The sequence below is a fragment of the Oncorhynchus kisutch genome, linkage group LG14 (genome assembly GCF_002021735.2).
Source record: "Oncorhynchus kisutch isolate 150728-3 linkage group LG14, Okis_V2, whole genome shotgun sequence".
Lineage (NCBI taxonomy): Eukaryota > Metazoa > Chordata > Actinopteri > Salmoniformes > Salmonidae > Oncorhynchus > Oncorhynchus kisutch.
In genome coordinates, this window is record NC_034187.2 from 218,029 (window position 1) to 240,005 (window position 21,977).

At 45.5% G+C, this 21,977-nt stretch overlaps 1 protein-coding gene across 3 annotated transcripts in view; it reads right to left on the reverse strand.

Moving 5' to 3' along the window:
- The window catches only part of nsd2 (nuclear receptor binding SET domain protein 2), a 48,520-nt gene extending 29,824 nt beyond the window's left edge, over positions 1–18,696 (reverse strand). The window contains exons 1-9 of one of the 3 annotated variants that reach the window (XM_031787615.1): positions 18,516–18,643; positions 13,653–14,301; positions 13,164–13,410; positions 12,900–13,069; positions 9,014–9,394; positions 8,710–8,857; positions 1,962–2,020; positions 1,767–1,916; positions 1,353–1,667 (exon numbers count right to left, since the gene is read on the reverse strand). In XM_031787615.1, coding sequence (XP_031643475.1) covers positions 1,353–1,667; positions 1,767–1,916; positions 1,962–2,020; positions 8,710–8,857; positions 9,014–9,394; positions 12,900–13,069; positions 13,164–13,410; positions 13,653–14,282 — 2,100 coding nt within the window. In that variant the 5' untranslated portion in view covers positions 14,283–14,301; positions 18,516–18,643. Of the gene's footprint in view, positions 1–1,352; positions 1,668–1,766; positions 2,021–8,709; positions 8,858–9,013; positions 9,395–12,899; positions 13,070–13,163; positions 13,411–13,652; positions 14,302–18,515 lie in introns of all 3 variants that reach the window. The other 2 variants (XM_031787614.1, XM_031787613.1) reach the window with 2 other exon arrangements.
- Positions 18,697–21,977: the final 3,281 nt, after the last annotated feature.

A 21,977-nucleotide genomic window follows, 5' to 3' on the forward strand; every position in this document is an offset into this window, starting at 1 on the left:
CTCTCCCCCCCCCCCCAACCCAGTCCCATTGAAACTCTCCCCCCCCCCCCCCCAACCAGTCCCATTGAAACTCTCCCCCCCCCCCCAACCCAGTCCATTGAACTCTCCCCCCCCCCCCAACCCAGTCCCATTGAAACTCTCCCCCCCCCCAACCCAGTCCCATTGAAACTCTCCCCCCCCCCCAACCCCAGTCCCATTGAAACTCTCCCCCCCCCAACCCAGTCCCATTGAAACTCTCCCCCCCCCCAACCCAGTCCCATTGAAACTCTCCCCCCCCCAACCCGTCCCATTGAAACTCTCCCCCCCCCCAACCCAGTCCCATTGAAACTCTCCCCCCCCCCAACCCAGTCCCATTGAAACTCTCCCCCCCCCCCCCCAACCCAGTCCCATTGAAAACTCTCCCCCCCCCCCCCCAACCCAGTCCATTGAAACTCTCCCCCCCCCCCCAACCCAGTCCCATTGAAACTCTCCCCCCCCCCCCAACCCAGTCCCATTGAAACTCTCCCCCCCCCCCCCAACCCAGTCCCATTGAAACTCTCCCCCCCCCCCCCAACCCAGTCCCATTGAAACTCTCCCCCCCCCCAACCCAGTCCCATTGAAACCCCCCCCAACCCAGCCCCATTGAAACTCCCCCCCCCCAACCCAGCCCCATTGAAAACCCCCCCCTCCCCCCCCCCAACCCAGGCCCCATGAACCCCCCCCTCCCCAAACCCAGCCCCCATTGAAACCCACCCCCCCCCCCATAACCCAATGCCCATGAAACCACCCCCCCCCCCCCCCCAACCCAGCCCCCATTGAAACCCCCCCCCCCAACCCAGCCCATTGAAACCCCCCCCCTACCCCCCCCCCCACCCCAACCCCCCCCCACCCAGCCCCATTTGAAACCGCCCCCCCCCCCGCCCGTCCCCCCCCCAACCCAGCCCCATTGAAAACCCCCCCCCCCCCCCCCCCCAACCCAGCCCCATTGAAACCCCCCCCCCCCCCAACCCCAGCCCCATTGAAACCCCCCCCCCCCCCCCCCAACCCAGCCCCATTGAAACCCCCCCCCCCCCCAACCCAGCCCCATTGAAACCCCCCCCCCCCAACCCAGCCCCATTGAACCCCCCCCCCCCCCCAACCCAGCCCCATTGAAACTCCCCACCAACCCAGCCCCATTGAAACTCCCCACCAACCCAGCCCCATTGAAACTCCCCACCAACCCAGCCCCATTGAAACCCCCCCCCCAACCCAGTCCCATTGAAACTCCCCCCCCCCAACCCAGTCCCATTGAAACCCCCCCCCCCAACCCAGTCCCATTGAAACTCCCCCCAACTCAGCCGCAGGAGATGAGTGGAGACATTCTAGAGTCTCACCTGACAGACAGATTCCTTCTTGGGGCCTCCTCCGTTTGCCTTCTTGGCCCCGCTGGCCTGGTCTATGCTGTCACTGGGGGACTCTGGACGATCCTCACCGCCAGAGCCCTCTGGCTCAGGACTGGCTGCTGCTCGCTTCCTCTTCTTGGCCTGGGAAGCTGCTGATTGGATGGCCAAGTCCTGCCTCTTCCTGATTGGCTTAATCATCTCTGGTTCTTTCTCTGGTGATTTAGACCTAGTGAATCCTTTAACGTGTGTCTCCGTTTTCTTTCTGTTTCTCTTCTTCGTGGGGGCGGAGGACTCTGCTGCCACAGCCTGGGGTTCGAGTTAGGATAGGAATATCAGACTCATCCTCACAGGGACATCTAAAGGCAACATACCAGGAATAAACAGTGCCACTAATTATTAACTCACCTTCTGTTTGTCACCTACTCTAGGTTTCTTTTTCGGTTGTTGGTCCTTCTCCTCGGTCTCCTTTAGAGCTCGTCTGCCAGGCTGTTGGTCCTTCTCCTCGGTCTCCTTTAAAGCTCGTTTACCGGGCTGTTGGTCCTTCTCCTCGGTCTCCTTTAAAGCTCGTTTACCGGGCTGTTGGTCCTTCTCCTCGGTCTCCTTTAGAGCTCGTTTACCGGGCTGTTGACCAGGCTGCTGCTTCTGACGTTCCTTCCTACCTGCAAACAGAGACAGGAGATGATAGGGGTGTGCCAAGTAGTTGGACAAAATGAGTATCTACATCTACATTTTTTTGCAGGGAGGTATTGTGCGAACATATACTTAAGCAAAAACACTTCTTCCCAATCACAAGTATCATCCGATTATCAACTGCCAATTTACAGATACGATTACGAGTATGGCCATGTCGGCATTCCCCTAGGAGGAGGTTATGAAACCACAATTGATTTAGGGATAAATTCATCGTTAGCACTTTGGTAGGAGCATCGTTAAATCTCCCCGAGCGGGTTTCCCAAAACCAGCATTACTTATGTTGCACTTCAAAAAGCTCATTATTTATTAAAGCAAAGAAAACAGCAATGATGCTTTTTGACATTTATACACAGATCTCTGCTAAACATAGAATCAAGATGGTTAACGACCACCGACTTCTTCAGAATGAAGTTGACTACAAATAATAATAATAATCATTTGATGGGTGCTTATATGTCTTATTTCACACGTGAATTGGAAAGACGTTTTTTGCATATCCCAACTCCTGAAGAAATTAGCTATTGGCCCATAAGACCCATAAACTTCTACAGATAAAGCCCAACAGAATGCTCTCAATGGTGCATCGCTGCCTGGTACAGCAACCACATGGCTCTTCAGAGGGTGGTGCCCAACGCATCAATGTGGGCACGCTAACTGCCCTCCAGGATATTTACAGCACTGCGTGTCGAAGAAAGACTAAGAAGATATATTAAGGACCTCAGTCATAATCCATATTTCATCAACTTCCAAATCAAATGGTGTCACACAGACCTTACCGTGACATGCTTTTACTGACAAGCCGTGACATGGTTACTGACGAGCCCTTTTTCAACAAAGCAGAGTAAAAAGTAAGAAAATTAGCTAAATAAAAAAAGGAAATAGTAACAATAAAATAGCAATAATGAGACTATATAGAAGGAGTACCGGTACAGAGTCAATAGTCAGGGTTACCAGGTAGCAGAGGTAATAAACTCAGTTAAAAAAGAAACGTCCCTTTTTCAGGACCCAGTCTTTCAAAGATCATTTGTAAAAATCCAAATAAAACTTCACAGATCTTCATTGTAAAGGGTTTAAACACTGTTTCCATGCTTGTTCAATGAACCATAAACAATTAATGAACATGCACATGTGGAACGATCGTTAAGACACTAACAGCTTAGGCAATTAAAGTCAGTTATGAAAACTTAGGACACTAAAGAGGCCTTTCTACTGACTCTGGAAAAACACCAAAAGAAAGGGGCCCAGGGTCCCTGCCCATCTGCGTGGGCATGCTGCAAGGAGGCATGAGGACTGCAGATGTGACCTGGGCAATAAATTGCAATGTCCGTACTGTGAGATGCCTAAGACAGCGCTACAGGGAGACAGGATGGACAGCTGATCGTCCTAGCAGTGGCAGACCACGTATAACAAGACCTACCCCCGATCAGTACATCACATCTGCGGGACAGCAACAGGATGGCAACAACAACTGCCTGAGTTACACCAGGAACACACAACCCCTCCATTAGTGCTCAGACTCTCAGCCTATTGCGGACAGAGGTCCACACCAGACATCACCGGCAACAACATCGCCTATGGGCACAAACCCACCGTCGCTGGACCAGACAGGACTGGCAAAAAGTGCTCTTCACTGACGAGTTGTGGTTTTGTCTCACCAGGGGTGATGGTCGGATTCGTGTTTATCGTCGAAGGAATGAGCGTTACACCGAGGCCTGTACTCTGGAGCGGGATCGATTTGGAGGTGGAGAGTCCATCATGGTCTGGGGAGCTGTGTCACAGCATCATCGGACTGAGCTTGTTGTCATTGCAGGCAATCTCATCGCTATGCATTACAGGGAAGACATCCTCCTCCCTCATGTGGTATCCTTCCTGCAGGATCATCCTGACATGATGACCCTCCAGCATGACAATGCCACCAGCCATACTGCTCGTTCTGCGGGTGATTTCCTGCAAGACAGTAATATCAGTGTCCTGTCATGGCCAGCGAAGAACCCAGATCTCAATCCCATTGAGCACGTCTGGGACCTGTTGGATCAGAGGGTGAGGGCTAGGGCCATTCCCCCCAGAAATGTCCAGGAACCTTGGTGGAAGAGTGGGGTAACATCTCACAGCAAGAACTGGCAGATCTGGTGCAGTCCGTGAGGTGGAGATGCACTGCAGTACTTAATGCAGCTGGTGGCCACACCAGATACTGACTGTTACTTTGATTTTGACCCCCCTTTGTTCAGGGACACATTATCCCATTTCTGTTAGTCACATGTCTGTGGAACTTGTTCAGTTTATGTCTCAGTTCTTGAATCTTATGTTCATACAAATATTTACACATGTTAAGTTTGTTGAAAATAAACGCAGTTGACAGTGAGAGGTGGTTTCTTTTTTTCTGAGTTTATGTACATGTAGGTAGGGGTAAAAGTGACCAGGCAATCAGGATAGATAATATAACAAGTCACAGCAGCGTATGTCAAGAGTGTAAAAGTGTGTGTGTGCATAGAGCCGGTGCCAAAGACCAGGATAGGGCCTTAGCGGCGTGTGCGGACCAGGATAGGGCCTTAGCGGCGTATGCTTAACAAGCGACATAAAAGTTGCATGGACTTACTCGGTGTGCAATAATAGTGTTTAACATGATTTTTTTTTTATGACTACCTCATCTCTGTACCCCACACATACAGATAATTGTAAGGTCCCTCAGTCAAGCTACACATTTTAAGCACAGATTCAACCACAAAGACCTGGGTGGTTTTCCAAAGGTTCACAAAGAAGGGCACCTAAGCGGACATTGAATATCCCTTTGAGAATGGAAGAGTTCATTTCACTTTGGATGGTGTATCAACAAACCCAGTCAATACAAAGATACAGGCGTCCTTCCTAACACCGTTGCCGGAGAGAAAGGAAAAGGATGAGGGATTTCAGAGTTACAGTTGAATGGATGTGATAGGGAGAAAACTGAGGATGGATCAACAACATTGAAGTTACGCCACAATACTAACAAGCCAATGGGGTCTGACAATCTGGATGGAAAAATCATGAGGATAATAGTGGACGATATAGCCACATCTTCAATTTAAGACTACTGGAAAGTATCACCTCAACTTGTTAACTTGTTAAGCCCTCAGGCTTGGAGGGAAGAAAAAGTCCAGGTCATCTATAAGTCTTTGCATCACTACTCTGGACGGTTCTGACTTAGAATATGTGGACAAATACCTAGGCGCCTGGTTAGACTGTAAACTCTCCTTCCAGACTCACATTAAGCATCTCCAATCCAAAATTAAATCTAGAACCGGCTTGCTATTTCGCAACAAAGCATCCTTCACTCATGCTGCCAAACATACCCTCGTAAAACTTCTCAGCCCCTTGGTCACCATAACAACACCCACCCGTAGCACGCGCTCCAGCAGGTATATTTCACTGGTCATCCCCAAATCCCCTAACTTCAATCATCAGACGTCAGAGCAGCTGTACACAGCCCATCTGTAAATAGCCCATCCAACCAACTACCCACCTCATCCCTATATTTGTTTGATTTTTTCTGCTCTTTTGCCCACCAGTATTTATTCTTGCACATCCACATCTGCTCATCTATCACTCCAGTGTTAATTTCTGAATTGTAATTACTTCGTCACTATGGCCTATTTATTGCCTTACCTCCTTACTCCATTTGCATACACTGTATACAGATCTTCTATTGTGTTATTGACTGTACGTTTGTTTATTCCATGTGTAACTCTGTTGTTTTTGTCGCACTGCTTTGCTTTATCTTGGCCAGGTCGCAGTTGTAAATGAGAACTTGTTCTCAACTGGCCTACCTGGTTAAATAAAATAAATAAAAATTCCGCTACCTAAGAATAGTAAAGCCCCCTTTACTGGCTCAAATAGCCGACCAATCAGCCCGTAACCAACCCTTAGTAAACTTCTGGAAAAAATGGTTGTTTGACCAGATACAATGCTATTTTACAGTAAACTAATTGACAACAGAATGTCAGCACACGGGAAGGACATTCAACAAGCACAGCACTTACACAAATAACTGATGATTTCCACATCTAAAAGCATTGTATTTTGGACAAATCATTCACTAAACCCTAAACCTCAACTACATCCGGTAATGAATAATGTTGAAATTTAACAAGTTGAGGTAAATTAACTTCTTGAAGTAACCCTGGAATTTAAACGGTCATTGTCAAAACATATTGATACAATCGTAGCTAAGATGGGGAGAAGTCTGTCCATAATAAAGTGCTGCTCTGCCTTCTTAACAACACTATCAACAAGGCAGGTACTAGGCCCTAGTTTCTACCTTCTTAACAGCACTATAAACAAGGCAGGTACTAGGCCCTAGTTTCTACCTTCTTAACAGCATTATAAACAAGGCAGGTACTAGGCCCTAGTTTCTACCTTCTTAACAGCATTATTAACAAGGCAGGTACTACAGGCCCTGGTTTTGACGCACCTTGACTACTGTTCAGTCGTGTGGTCAGGTGTCACAAAGAGGGACTTAGGAAAATTGCAGTTGGCTCAGAACAGGGCAGCACAGCTGGCCCTTAAAAGTATACAGGGAGCTAGCATTAATGATGTGAATGTCAATCTCTCATGGCTCAAAGTGGAAGAGATATTGACATCATCACTACTTGTTTTTGTAAGAAGTGTTGACAAGCTGAATGTACCGATATGTCTGTTTAAATTACTAGCACACAGCTTGGACACCCATACATACCCCACAAGACATGCCACCAGAGTAGAGGTCGATTGATTAATCAGCATGGCCGATTAATTAGGGTAGATTTCAAGTTTTCATATCAATCGGTAATCTGCTTTTCTGGACACCGATTACATTGCAATCCACGAGGAGACAGCGTGGCAGGCTGACCACCTGTTACGCGAGTGCAGCATCAAACAGACCTTGTGGCTGCAGTAAGCCAAGGTAAGTTGCTAGCTAGCATTAAACTTATCTTATAAAAAACAATCAACCTTCACATGTTAACCTAGTAATTTCATCATACATGTGTAGTTAAGTAGCTTGTTCTGTTAGTTAACCTAACTAGCCTGTAGTCCTATAATAACTACAACCTAAAACTTCTTACCTGGGAATATTGAAGACTCATGTTAAAAGGAAACACCAGCTTTCATATGTTCTCATGTTCTGAGCAAGGAACTGAAACGTTAGCTTTCTTACATGGCACATATTGCACTTTTACTTTCTTCTCCAACACTTTGTTTTTGCATTATTTAAACCAAATTGAACATGTTTCATTATTTATTTGAGATTAAATTGATTTTATGTATTATATTAAGTTAAAATAAGTGTTCATTGTTCACTCAGTATTGTTGTAATTGTCATGTAATACATACATACATACAGTTGAAGTCGGAAGTTTACATACACTTTAGCCAAATACATTTAAACTCAGTTTTTCACAATTCCTGACATTTAATCTTAGTAAAAATTCCCTGTATTAGGTCAGTTAGGATCACCACTTTATTTCAAGAATGTGAAATGTCAGAATAATAGTTGAGAGAATGATTTATTTGAGCTTTCATCACATTCCCAGTGCGTCAGAGGTTTACATAAACTCAATTTGTATTTGGTAGCATTAAAATTGTTTAACTTGGGTTAAACATTTCGGGTAGCATTCCACAAGCTTTCCACAATAAGTTGGGTGAATTGTGGCCCATTCCTCATGACAGAGCTGGTGTAACTGAGTCAGGTTTGTAGGCTTTTTCAGTTATGCCCACACATTTTCTATAAGATTGATATCAGGCCTTTGTGATGGCCACTCCAATACCTTGACTTTGTTGTCCTTAAGCCATTTTGCCACAACTTTGGAAGTATGCTTGGGGCCATTGTCCATTTGGAAGACCCATTTGCCAAAACATGTTATTGTTAAATCTCATAGCTCCTGAGAGAGGCAAAGGCAACAGTCTGGTTTCAGTCACTGATAAGGTAGGACAGCTGTGGATTAGGGAGGAGTGACGAATTCGTCCCGAGGTCAGGTGAGATGAAGTTTGAAGGAACAGTCCTATGACACACACATATACTTCCACACCCAAAGGTTCTAGCAGGAGGCGGGGCCATGACTACACCAGTGAGAGGAACCAATTAAGTTCCTGCCTAGCAGAGATGTATTGCCTGTCTTGATGTGCAGGGAGTTGACTCCTCCTAGTATGAGGGTATAAAGATATGTGCAAGTGTAAACATGTCTTTAAAGCTGTTTGACCCAGTGGGTGAATCAACTTGGTTTGAGCTTTTCCTAGTCATCTGTTTGAGTTTTTACTCTGTTTGTTGAGAACCCAACAAGAGGCCCTATGGAAATAATGGACCGAGGTGATATCAACAACAGCCCACCTTCCTTTAGCTGTTCTTTAATCAAATCCATTTTTATATAAACAGCACATTTCAGACATGGAATGCAATGCAATGTGCTTCACAGGAAAAAATAAAAAATACAATCTGAAATATTTATTACACACCAAACAGATGTAAACAAAAAGAATGACAAAACCTGAACAACAAAAAATAGGAAGTGTTTTAGTATTGGAACCTTCTTAGCTAGAGGAAGAAAACACACATTCGCTGACAACTCTAGTTTCAATAAGCTAAATAATACCTATAAACTGACCACAGAGAAACAGAGGACATGTTGATATGACCCTAACTTACCTATCGCTGTGGGTGCAGGTGACAGGGTTTCTGGAATGTCTGTAGTCACAATAACCACTTTGGATCTCTTCCTCTCAGTTCTCAGTGTGGACCTCTTCTGGCTCTGAGATTCAAGTAGTTCAGTCTCTGAGGTGGTGGAGAGGCCATCCTACAAACACGTTACTTCAAAACTTAGGACAACAAAGATCAGCAGAAACACCAGAAAACACAATTTTATACCTGTCAATACATTGGTCTGTAAATAACATACTACATAGACCATAAACATTGAGGTAAGAAGCAGTATATGCTAGTTATTCCAGACCTGAAACGGCATCTGTGTTGGTCCTTTAGGAGAGACCACCATGTTAGCTTTCTTTTTCTGTGTAAAAGTAGTCTGCTTCCGCTTCCCATCGGTTTTTCTGGGGCCTCCTCTCTTCTTCCCGAGGGAAGTGCTGCTGTCTGCCTGGGGGCTGGCAGGGCTGGGGGGCAGGGGGCTCCGACTGGATGGTACAGGATATTGGCCAGGCTCAGCAGGGTAAAGCTTAGCCAGCACGTGGGGGTTGAGGTGTGGTCCGCCACTATCGTGGGTAAAGGTGTACTTGACCAGGCGTTCCTCCAGGGCCAGGCTGGCAGCCTCCTTGGCCTGAGTGATGCCCACCACCCACTGGGCATGGAGCTTACGAGGAACAGACAGAGTGGTACTCTGGGGATAGAGGACAGTAGAGCTCAGATTGACAGTAGAGCTCAGAATTACTAGTGGAAGATAGTTAATGTTAGGGCTGGACAAAATATCTAAATAATTTGAATTAATGTTTTAGCGCAATGTTCCAAACACCTGTATCATAAGAATCAAGTATTCTACTTCGTTATCAAGCAAATGTATTACCATCAGAAAGAATTGACCCTTGACTTTTTCCACATCTAGTTACAGCCTTATACTAACATGGATTAAATACATGTTTTCCGGCAGAAATCTAGACACAATACCACAAAATGACAACGCAAAAACAGATTTTTAGAAATGTTTGCGAATGTATTAAAAATAAAACAGAAATACCTTATTTACATAAGTATTCCCTTTGCTATGCGACTCAATATTGAGCTCAGGTGCTTCCTGTTTCCATTGGTCATCCTTGAGATGCTTCTGTGACTTGATTGGAGTCCACCTGTGGTAAATTCAATGGATGGGACATTTAGAAAGCCACACACCTGTCTATATAAAAGGTCCCACAGTTGACAGTGCATGTCAGAGCAAAATACAAGCCATGAGGTCGATGGAATTGTCCATAAGTCCGGGCTCTGGGTTAGGGGCTGGGCCACTCAAGAACATTCAGAGACTTGTCCCAAAGCCAAGCCTGCATTGTCTTGGATGTGTGTGTAGGGTTGTTGTCCTGTTGGAAGGTGAACCTGCGCCCCGGTCTGATATCCTTTTATGAAGTCCTGAGCAGGTTCTCTCTGTAATTTACTCTGTTCATCTTTCCCTCGATCCTGACTAGTCTCCCAGTCCCTGCCGCTGAAAAACATCCCCACAGCATGATGCTGCCTGCACCATGCTTCGCCGTAAGGATGGTGCCAGGTTTCCTCCAGAAGTGACGCTTGGCATTCAGGCCAAATAATCAATCTTAGTTTCATCAAACTAGAGAATCTTGTTTCTCATGGTCTGAGTCCTTTAGGTGCCTTTTGGCAAACTCCAAGCAGGCTGTCATGTGCTTTTTACTGAGAAGAGACTTCTGTCTGGCCACTAAAATAATTATGATTGGTTGAGGGCTGCAGAGATGGTTGTCCTTTTGAATGTTCTTCCATCTCCACAGAGGAACTCTAGATCTCTGTCAGAGACCATCGGGTTGTTGGTCACCTCCCTGACCAAGGCCCTTCTCCCCCGATTGTTCCGTTTGGCCGGGCGGCCAGCTCCAGGAAGTCTTGGTGGTTCCAAACTTCTTCACTGTGTTTACCCCTTTTTCTCCCCAATTCCGTGGTATCCAATTGTTAGTTCCAGTCTTGTCTTCCAGTCTTGTCTCATCGCTCCAATTCCCATACGGACGACTAGAGAGCGAGACGTTTGAGAGCCGTGCGTCCCCCGAAACACAACCCAATCAAGCCGCACTGCTTCTTAACACAATGCCCACTTAACCCCGAAGCCAGCCGCACCAATGTGTGGGAGGAAACACAGTACACCTGGCGACCGTGTCAGCGTGCATTGCACCCGGCCCGCCACAGGAGTCGCTAGCGTGCGATGGAACAAGAACATCCCTGCCGGCCAAACCCTCCCCTAACCCGAACGACGACATTGGGCCAATTGTGCGCCGCACCATGGGTCTCCCGGTTGAGGCCAGCTGCGACAGAGCCTGGACCACTCGGGAGGCCTTCATGGCTTGGTTTTTGCTTGGACATGCACTGTCAACTGTGGAACATTATATAGACAGGTGTGTGCCTTCCCAAATCATATCCAATCAATTGAATTTACCACAGGTGGACTCCAAACAAGTTGTAGAAACATCTCAAGGATGACCAATGGAATCAGGATGCACCTGAGCTCAATTTCGAGTCTCATAGCAAAGGGTCTGAATACTTACGCAGATAAGGGAAAAAAATATATATATATATATATATATTTATTTGAATTTGGAAAACATTGCACTCAGGCGTGGAGGGAAGCCAAAGTCATTCCGCTACCCATGCGTGGTAAAGCAGCCTTTACTGGTTCTAACAGCAGACCAATCAGCTTGCTGTCAACTCTTAGCTAACTGTTGGGAAAGAAATAGTGTTTTATCAAATATAATGCTATTTCTCTGTAAACAGATTAACAACAGACATTCAGCATGCTTCTAGAGAAGGTCAGTCAATATGTACTGCACCAACACAAATGACTGAAGATTGGTTGAAAGAAATTGATAATAAGAAGATTGCGGGAGCTGTACTGTTAGATTTAATTGCAGCCTTTGATATTATTGACCATAAACTGTTGTTGAAAAAGTGTGTGTGTTATGGCTTTTCAACCTCTGCCATATCGTGGATTCAGAGCTATCTAATAGAAAGAGGGTTTTCTTTAATGGAAGCTTCTCTAATGTCAAACATGTAATGCGTGGTGTACCGCAGGGCAGCTCTCAAGGCCCTCTACTCTTTTCTATTGTTACAGATGACCTGCCACTGGCATTAAACAAAGCATGTGTGTACATGTATGCTGATGATTCAACCATATACACATCAGCAGCAACAGCTAATAATGTCACTGAAACCCTTTAACAAAGAGTTGCAGTCCGTTTTGGAATGGGTGGCCAGTAATAAACTGGTCCTGAACATCGAAAACTAACAGCAATATATTTGGTAGAAATCGTTCCCTAAGTTCTAGACCACAGCTGAATCTGGTCATGAATTCTGTGGCTGTTGAACAAGTTGAGGAGACTAAATTACTCGGTGTTGCCTTAGATTGTAAACTGTCATGGTCAAAACATATAGATTCAATGGTTGTAAATATGGGAAGTGGTCTGGCCGTAATAAAGAGATGCTCTGCTTTTTTTGATACCACACTCCAAAGTCCTGCAGTCTCTAGTTTTATCTCATCTTGACTATTGTCTAGTCGTGTGGTCCAGTTCTGAAGGAAAGACCTAGTTAAGCTGCAGCTGGCCCAGAACAGAGCGGCACGTCTTGCTCTTCATTGTAATCAGAGGGATGATATTAATACTATGCATGTCAGTCTGTCTTGGCTAAGAGTTGAGGAAATACTGACCACGTCACTTCTTGTTTTTATAAGAAACATTATGTTGGAAATACCTAATTGTTTGCATAGTCAACTTACACACAGCACTGACCCCACCAGACATGTATGTGGAACTGATAGATGCACACGCACCCTACATGGTCCTGTTTTTAAATGGAAATGGTAAAGTCTTTTGTCTGACATGTATTTTTCGTTATGTGTCAGACCCCAGTGAGTCTAGCTGTCCCCATTGGTGTGGACTAATGGAGACCCCAGTGAGTCTAGTTGTCCCCATTGGTGTGGACTAATGGAGACCCCAGTGAGTCTAGCTGTCCCCATTGGTGTGGACTAATGGAGACCCCAGTGAGACTAGCTGTCCCCATTGGTGTTGACTAATGGAGACCCCAGTGAGACTAGCTGTCCCCATTGGTGTTGACTAATGGAGATCCCAGTGAGACTAGCTGTCCCCATTGGTGTTGACTAATGGAGATCCAAATAAATCACATCTGACCTTCCTGTGGACGACCCGGGAGGCAGGTTGTTTGTCGCCATGGCAGAGCTCGACATATTGCTCCTCCCCCCTGAATGACACCATGTTCTTCTCAAAGATGTAGCCTCTCTCCAGGGTGTCTCCAAAATACTGGACGTGGTACATGACTCCAGCTGTCCGGCTGTTAATTGCTGAGGAGATAAAAGGAGCAAAACCATATCAGAACCTGGAAGATCAGTGTGTGTCTGTAGTACAACACTGCATTGTGTTTGAGGTGTGTAGTACCTTTGTGTTTGAGGTGTGTGTTGAGTTCTGGATCAGTGGACACCATGCAGGGCCACCAGGGAGAACCTGGCACCTTGGTCCACACCACATCACCCACGGAGAACCCTGCATGGACAGGGATAGACTGCTCCTCCAGGCTCTCCTCCTCCTCCAGGCTCTCCTCCTCCTCCAGGCTCTCCTCCTCCTCCAGACTCTCCTCCTCCTCCAGACTCTCCTCCTCCTCCACCAGAGTACTGGCCTGCTGGATCTGAGAGAAACCACAACACGCGGTCAGAACCAAAACAACGCTGGAAATCAGGAGGACTCTCAGAAACAAGGACTCACAAGGAGTGTAAGATGAAGTTGATCTACTGTTCATCTTGATAGAGCAACAAGACTTTCTATAATCCAAAGTGTTTGTTAAGGCAGATAAAGATACAGTTCATGTTCTCTTTTATGGTCTACTACAGAATAACATTGTATTGAACTAGAGAAGTGGAGCTCCCCCACCTGTTGTGGGGCAGCAGTGCCCTCCTCTGGCTGACTGGCAGCAGACACCTCCATAGGAACAGGGTTAGAGGCAGAGCTGTGTTTGAGTTTAATGGGTCTTCTCTTTCTCCTCCCCTCCTTGCTGGCAAGAGCCACGAGGCCCTCAGTATCCGCAGGCAGGTTGGGCCCCTCTCCACAGCACGGCTCGAAGTGTGGCGGTTTCCCCTTGGACACCATCTTGGTGATCTTCAGTTTAATCTCGGGGGAGGTGGCCTTCCTCTGGGGGCTGGGGTGGGAGGGGGGGGCCTCAGCACCCTTCAGGGTGGGGGGCTCAGGGTGGCACAGCTTGTCCTGGTCGCCGTTCAGCATGAGGGACGTCAGGTCCTTCAGCCTCTCATGCCTGTGGTTGTTATGGTTATGACCATGGGCAGCCATGTTGTTTAGAACACTGTCCTGGAGTGTCACGGCCAACTGGGCAGCTGCCTTGTCCATCAGCAGGGCCGGGTCCACCCCCAGATCACCCCCACCCATCCTCCCCCCCAGGGGTTCAGACAGCTGATTCATGCTGACTGGGTTGAGGGCCTCTGGCATAGAGGGCAGAGACCGCCCCTTACTGGTACTGTCCATCCCAGACCGTCCCTTACTGTCCATCCCATCCAACCTCACTCAGCTACAGCACAGAGGGGGAAGGAGAGAAATAATGAATTACTCCTTATGGTCCAAAGCACAAGGACCTTAAATAAAAACTTCCACTAAGTCAGTTTCAATCTGTCTAATTATTAAATTAAACTTAATGTTGTCGTTCTATTAACTAGACTATCAAAATAATATTTACATCTACTCTGCGAAATGGAAATACACACAGGTGTGTGTCTGAATTTATACCAATGGCTCCAACCAGTGTGCAGCTTGAGGAACTCTCAGGTGTGCTGCAAAACTTTTCCTAATCTTGACTAATTTTTTGAACCCTCACTTATAAACATGTAAAGTTGACTTGGGAGCACTAGAGTTGGTCAGATAACACATTCAAATGGTTACACATAGTTCCATCTGTATAGTTGGTTCCAGTCCAGTGTGCTCAGGCTGTTGTTACATGTATCACCTGAGGGGTGCGCATCACCAGCAAAGTCATTTGTATCATTTTACTTTTGTCTATAAAAACAGTTAGCACAACTAAGTCTGATAGGGTTTAGTCATTTATTTCTTAATATATGGCTCTGGGCTTAGCTATACCACAGCCTCTGCTCTAGAAACAAACAGAGTGGCTTCGTGTCCATGGTTGCACCTTTACAATACAGAAAACCACTCCTCTGTAGCCCAAACTGTTCAAAACTAAAACATTTTACCAGAGCTACATTTTTATTTATTTTTTAGATTCGCTTTTAAAAGGTGTACACACAAATGAACCATCATGGGTAAGGAACTAAGAAAATATTTCAAATAAATCCTTTTTAACTAGACAAGACAGTTATGAACAAATTCTTATTTTCAATGACGGCCTACTCTGGCCAAATCCAGACGACGCTGGGCCAATTGTTACGCCGCCTGGATTCGAACCAGGTACTATAGTGACGCCTCTTGCAATGAGATGCAGCGGTCTAAGGCAATGCACCACTTGGAGCCCAAGATAAGCAATAAAAAACATTTTTTTGAGAAAATAGATGATTATCAATAAATACATGAGAGATGGAGGTCATTATCAATAAATACACTGAGAAATTGTAGGTGTGCCGCAGAATTGTAAATCACATCAAGGTGTTCCACGGTTCAGAAAAAGTTGGGAACCACTGGTCTAGAAGATTTCACATTGTCGACATTAAAATGTTGATGAACCTGTTTTATTTGGTTCATACACTGTGTAGTAGCACAATATTTTGAAAAGCCAGGGGGCATTGTTAATCGACTCGAAATAGGAATTTTCAAACAAAGACTCCAGAATGACAATACCGAGAAAGTCAAAACAATTGGCAACAAGCTTGATCAACAGGTGAAAACATTCACAACTACAGCTGTTCTAGATTAGCCTTCTTCCTGCAGCACAATAGGATTTACATTTTATTAAGAGCACTCCTGAAAAGGCATTCAACTTTGTAAATACAGATCTTTTTTTTAAACTCTAGTGCAGTACAAGTGTTTGGAAATATGAATGGATAATTTGACATACAATATTACAAATAAGTATTATTTATACCAGTTAGGGATATTGGAATCAGCCGATATTAGCTAAAAATGCAGACATCGGCCCGATGTCTAGTTTAACGCCGATGTGCAACACAGATGTCAAAGCTGATACCTATATAACACAGCCTTCCTAACATAGCCCAATGTCTGCTGTGTGGATCGAGCAGTCAACAAGTCCAGCAGTCATTTGAAAGAGTAAGAACATTTCAGCGCGACAACTCAAAGGCGAAATCCATTAACGACAAAATAATGGAATTCATTGCCCTTGACAATAAACCGTTCTGTCGTGGGTGATGTTGGCTTTCGCTGACTGGTCGAGCATTGGTACACACTACAAAGTGTGTGTACCAGATGTTGCCCTACCGGAGTTAAACAGTAATAGCATCACTGCTATTAGCTTCAAAACAGACATTTGGACCAGGGATAACAGCCCCATGAGCATGCCGAGTCTGACAGCACAGTGGGTCGTCAAGGAAGTCGTACTGAGGAAAGTAGTATTGCATGCTCATGAATGTGCTGGTTGTCATACCGCTGATGCCATTTCAATGGCACATGAACACACTAGCTAACGCCATTCGAACATTCATCAACTGTGTCTGCAGCAGACGTGATACCCTCTGTCATGGCATTGACACACCTGCTCAACAAAACTGCCAACAGGCGGTGAACAAGCGATTCGGTGGCATTCTCTCTTTACCGTGTCGCCACCATGCTCGATGCTAGGTACAAGGACTGCTACTTCTTTAACAGGCATTCTCTCTTTACCGTGTCGCCACCATGCTCGATGCTAGGTACAAGGACTGCTACTTCTTTAACAGGCATTCTCTCTTTACAGTGTCGCCACCATGCTCGATGCTAGGTACAAGGACTGCTACTTCGATGCAGACAAGAAACAGGTTTTACGTGAAATGTTACATACACAGCTGGACAAGATGGAAACAGACACAGTGACAGTGTGTACCGAGGAAGAGGACACGGACAGACATGGCTGGACAAGATGGAAACGGACACAGTGACAGTGTGTACCGAGGATGAGAGGCCACGGACAGACATGGCTGGACAAGATGGAAACGGACACAGTGACAGTGCGCACCGAGGATGAGAGGCCACGGACAGACAGAGCTGAAACTTCACTGCTTGACATGTATGATGAAATCCTGGTTGAGAATGAAAGACTAAACAACGAAACACCACAGCAAGTGAAATAAATAGGTTTTGATTATGTTTTACTGGTAATGGGGACATGTGTAAATGCCAACAAAATAACTTTTTGGTCAGTGTGGTGTGTAACCTTTATTGAACTAGGCAAGTCAGTTAAGAACAAAATCTTATTTACAATAACGCCCTACCCCGGTGTAACAGTATAGCTTCCGTCCCTCTGGGTTCAAATCAGGGACCCACTGCACAAACAACAGTCACCCTTAGCCACGGCAGCCCAAGGGTGACGTCACAGATTGAAACGCTATTAGCGCGCACCCTGCTGACTAGCCATTTCACACCGGTTACACTGGCCAACGCTGGACCAATTACAATGTCATGAAACGTCCCAATCACGGCCGAAAGTTATATTTTTAAAAACATGTATTTTTTGTTTGTTTTCACAAATGACTTACTGCATTTTCTTTTTGGCACAATAAAAGTGCCCATTGATTAAAATTCAATATGATTTCAACGAGTTATCCATATTATAATGTCATGAAACGTGGCCTTTTATTTTGAAGGTTTCTGCATTACCATACGAAAGGTGACGTCATCGTGTGAGCTGCTGGCAGAATTCTAGTCTGCTGTCGACTTCAGCGACGCAGCAAACAACTAGCTAGACGATACATCAGTCTGATAAAGTAAGAGCTAAACCACATCGTTAACTCAATAAAATGGATCGACATTCAAATCAGAACAGTTTAAATGAGTAGCTTAACTCAACTTGCTGACTAGCTACCAAACTTATCAACCAAAGCAAACTGATCTGATAAGCGCCTTAGTGGGCGCCCACACATGATTGAAAATGTAGCAGCTAACGTTAACTAGCAACGAGAAAACGTGTTAAGTTCTCACTAAGCCACAGAACAATGAGAGGGTTAGTTATAAACACATTTGTCTAAGCACTCTGGTTGGCTCGCTTGCTACTGCCATGTCCCAATAATTAATGATCAGTAGAGGCAAGGTCCAGATGGTTATAACTCACTGATTAGCCACCGCTAACTGCCAGCATCATCCACCGAGAAAAGCCGCGGAAACTTGAGAAAGCCTAGCTAGTTAACAGACTTCAACAGCAGTAGTAGTAGTAGTAGTAGGCATTACCAAGCACATCAGACGCCACATTCTCACTCTGGTAAAATATTAGAAATGTAGAGATAGTGACGCGACAACTAAAAACTGGCGTGAGTTACAGCTAGCTAACGTAGCTAGCTATGTAGTTAGGGTCCCTGGCTATTGGCTAAATCAACTAAACCATGACAAATATAGAATGACAATGTTCTGTTACTTCACATAGCTAGTGAAACGAATCAGAAAACGATCGGAATTAACCGGCGCTCAGTGACACTAGCTAGTTTCTGAGTTCAAGTTAGCGAGATTACTGCTGGACATTCAGCTAACGTTAGCTAGCTACGTGCCTATGACATGCTAAATTACAGACACGTTTATTGAAAGATGATCACAATTGCGTTCTCCTCTCATACGCATAGTAATTGGTTAAATTACCTGCTGAATTTCTCGAATAGTTATCAAATTGGAAAATAGTCAGTTTGAATCATCTTGAAAACGCCGACTCCGTTCAATTTAAAGCTTTGCGGGGAAACTCAGTTCGAGTCCCAATCAGCGCGAAAAATACTCACTTCCGATTGGTTGAGAGCAACTGTAACGCTTCTTCTTCTTCTGCTGCTGCTGCTGCTGCTGCTTCTTCTTCTACAATATCATGGCGGTCCGCAAAACAATCGTTTATGTTCATGCCGCATCCTACTGTGTTGGAATGTACGATCAATCATGATCGGCCATGAAAATAAAATCCAAAACCAAATAAATCTCTAGCTTAAACCACAACCTCCCCCCAAAACCCCTCCCCAACCCCATTAAACTTTATCTATATCATGCAGGAACACTCCAGCCTTAGGATTGTTCAGCATGTCAACAACCATTTCAACCCTAACATCTACTACCCTCAATATCTTTTGCCGTCTCCACAATGCCCTTCTATCCTGGCATTTCTGCTTTCCACAACCTGAGTCGTATTGATAACCTTACCAATAAAAGCTATGAAGTCAACTTTATTCATTATCAAAGTGTCTTTTGACGTCGCACATTCATGAACAGGCCTCCAAACCATTCCAAGACCATCAGAAGCACCTGCCCGACAGTAGGTCCACTTACTACGGGTACATCCATGTGAGCTTCATCATTCCGCACTGTAGTTCCACAAATCTGTCTTACAGCCTCTGGAGTCTGCATAAAATACATCATGACTAATTCTATATCTCTGAGCCTCTCTAGCCTCTCTCTTCACCTGGCATCCAACTAATTTTGCACTATGTTCCCTCCCACAATTACAACACTTAACCTTCACATTGCTCCTACCTTCACCATCATCTTTTCATTCCTTTACACTGAGCAGCTACATGTCCCATTATTTGGCAATGAAAACACTGCAGTGCATATGGGACACATACTCTAACATTGAAACTAAGGAATCCTACCTGTACTTTCCCAGGCATAAGCTTCTCTAACTTCAGCAGCACTGATAGGCTTTCACTACTTTGACCATCTTTCATACTGATCAACCTTTAGGCCTTTTCCTCCCTTCACATGTTCTTTAATATCATCGGTAGACATAGGTTTTGGGATACCAGTGATTTTTATTTTATTTTAATTTCACCTTTATTTAACCAGGTAGCCAAGATAAAGCAAAGCAATTTGACACATACAACAACACAGAGTTACACATGAAATAAACAAAACATAGTCAATAATACAGTAGAACAAAAGAAAACAAAAAGTCTATATACAGTGAGTGCAAATGAGGTAAGATAAGGGATAAGGGAGGTAAGGCAATAAATAGGCCATGGCGGCAAAGTAATTACAATATAGTAATTAAACACTGGAATCGTAGATTTGCAAGGAGGTGGGACAACATGGTTGGTTAGGGCATATTGAGTAGGGCTAGAGGCTCTACAGTGAAATAAGACAGTAATCACTAACCAGGACAGTAATGGATGAGGCATATTGATATTAGAAAGAGGCATGCGAAGCCGGGTGAACATATGGGTCCAGTGAGTGGTTGGGCTGGCTGGGGACACGGCGACTCAGACAGTTAGTAGGCCGGGGCTGGCAAGCTAGCAGTTAGCAGCCCGGGGCTGGCAAACTAGCAGTTAGCAGACCGGGGCTGGCAAGCTAGCAGTTAGCAGACCGGGTTAGCAAGCAAGCAGTTAGCAGGAGCTAGCAATTAGCAGACCTGGGCAGGCAAGCTAATAGTTAGCAGACTGGGGCAGGCAAGCTAACAGTTAGCAGACCGGGGCTAGCAAGTTAGCCTTTGGGGGATGTCGCGATGGGGGAAAGTCTGTTTTTGCCTCTTCGTGCGGTGATGTCGATAGACCAGTCGTGGAATTAGTAGGGTTCCAAGTAGCTCTAGGTAGCTAGTAGGCCTAGCAGGTTAGCAGAATGGGCCTTCAGCGGACGTCGCGCCTGTTGGAGTCCTTGGGCAGATTATGTCAGTATTCCAGTCGTAGAGGATCGGCAGGGTTCCGTACCCCGTACCGGCAGTAGAGGGGGTCCAGATATTGTAGCCCAGGAGTGGGCTTCGGTGGTAGCATAGGAGCCCTGGCCGGGCTAGCTTCAGGCTAATTGGTGCTTGCTCCGGGATGGAAACGCTAGCCAGGAGTGGTCACCCGGGATTGTGGTTAGCTAGTTGCGAAGATCCAGATGAAAATGTTCCGAGTTTGCGGTAGGAATCTGGGGATATGGAGAGAAATAGGTCCGTGATGACTCCCCTTTATCTAGCATAAGCACCAGGGATATGGCTTTTAATCTTCTTCCCATTTTCCATTTTCAGAATCTTCTCTTGCTGAGCCTGTCTAACACAAAAAAATTAACAATCTACCATTTCCAATTAACCAAGCTAATTTGACTTCACCTAGCTCTTTCTCTACGGCATTCGTTCATCTGATAGTGTCTAAATGAGGACCTGTGGTCTCATCAAACACCATCACCGCTTTCCACTCCAACACATCACTACTCTTGCTTCCTACCTTGACCCTCTTTATGCTTTCTTTACTAGATGCTCCACTGCTTTCAGTATCATGATCTCTCTTCTTCCTATGTCTTTCATCTACAGACCATTCCGGTCCTTGACCCTCATCCTCCCGCTCCATACCATCAGAACTGACACCCATATTGTTCGCATTCCAGCACAGCTTTTGCTTCACCAAAATGTTCTCAATTTCCTCCATTTTGTCCTCACTACTCACCACCATTACCAACTCACTCCTACCGCCTCTGTTCATCTCTCCCGCCGATCCTAACATCAGCTTTTACAATGGTGGTAATGACCAGTTGTAAATACTAGGGGTGTGGCGACTTGGCCATACTCGTATTCGTAATCATATCGGTAAATTGACAGTTGATAGTCGGATCGGATGATACTTGTGATCGGGATCTTTCTCCCTGCACCTTGGTAGAGAAAACAGGTTGAAGATAAGGAGCAACAAGGGTGTGTGTTTCTGTGTCCTCAAATTGCAAGGGGCAGACAAGTTGGCTGTCACTCAGTCAGAATGCGCATTGGTGCATGTATTTTCACTACCCTCACCCCGCTTGTTAGAGATTATGCACATTGATAACTTGCGATACTAGCAAACGTCCTCGCCATTTGATTTATCATAGTATCAGCTAACAGGAAGCAGAAGCAATCTAAATGAACAGACCGAAACATGCGAGAAGTGATCAAGTGGAATTGTGAAGTGAAGCGTGTGGATGGAGAAATACAGCTTTGCTCTATCCAATCAGAGCAGCAGGATCAACATCCAGCCCACCCTTCTCTCTTTCAGCTGTTAACGGAAGAGGTTCATCAGGCAAATTTTGCGGGGCTACTATACCTATTTTGCCAATTGGCCTGGACCCTTTTACTACATGGAGCCCTGCTGATCCATCACGACTGGTCTGCCAACGTAACCGCAC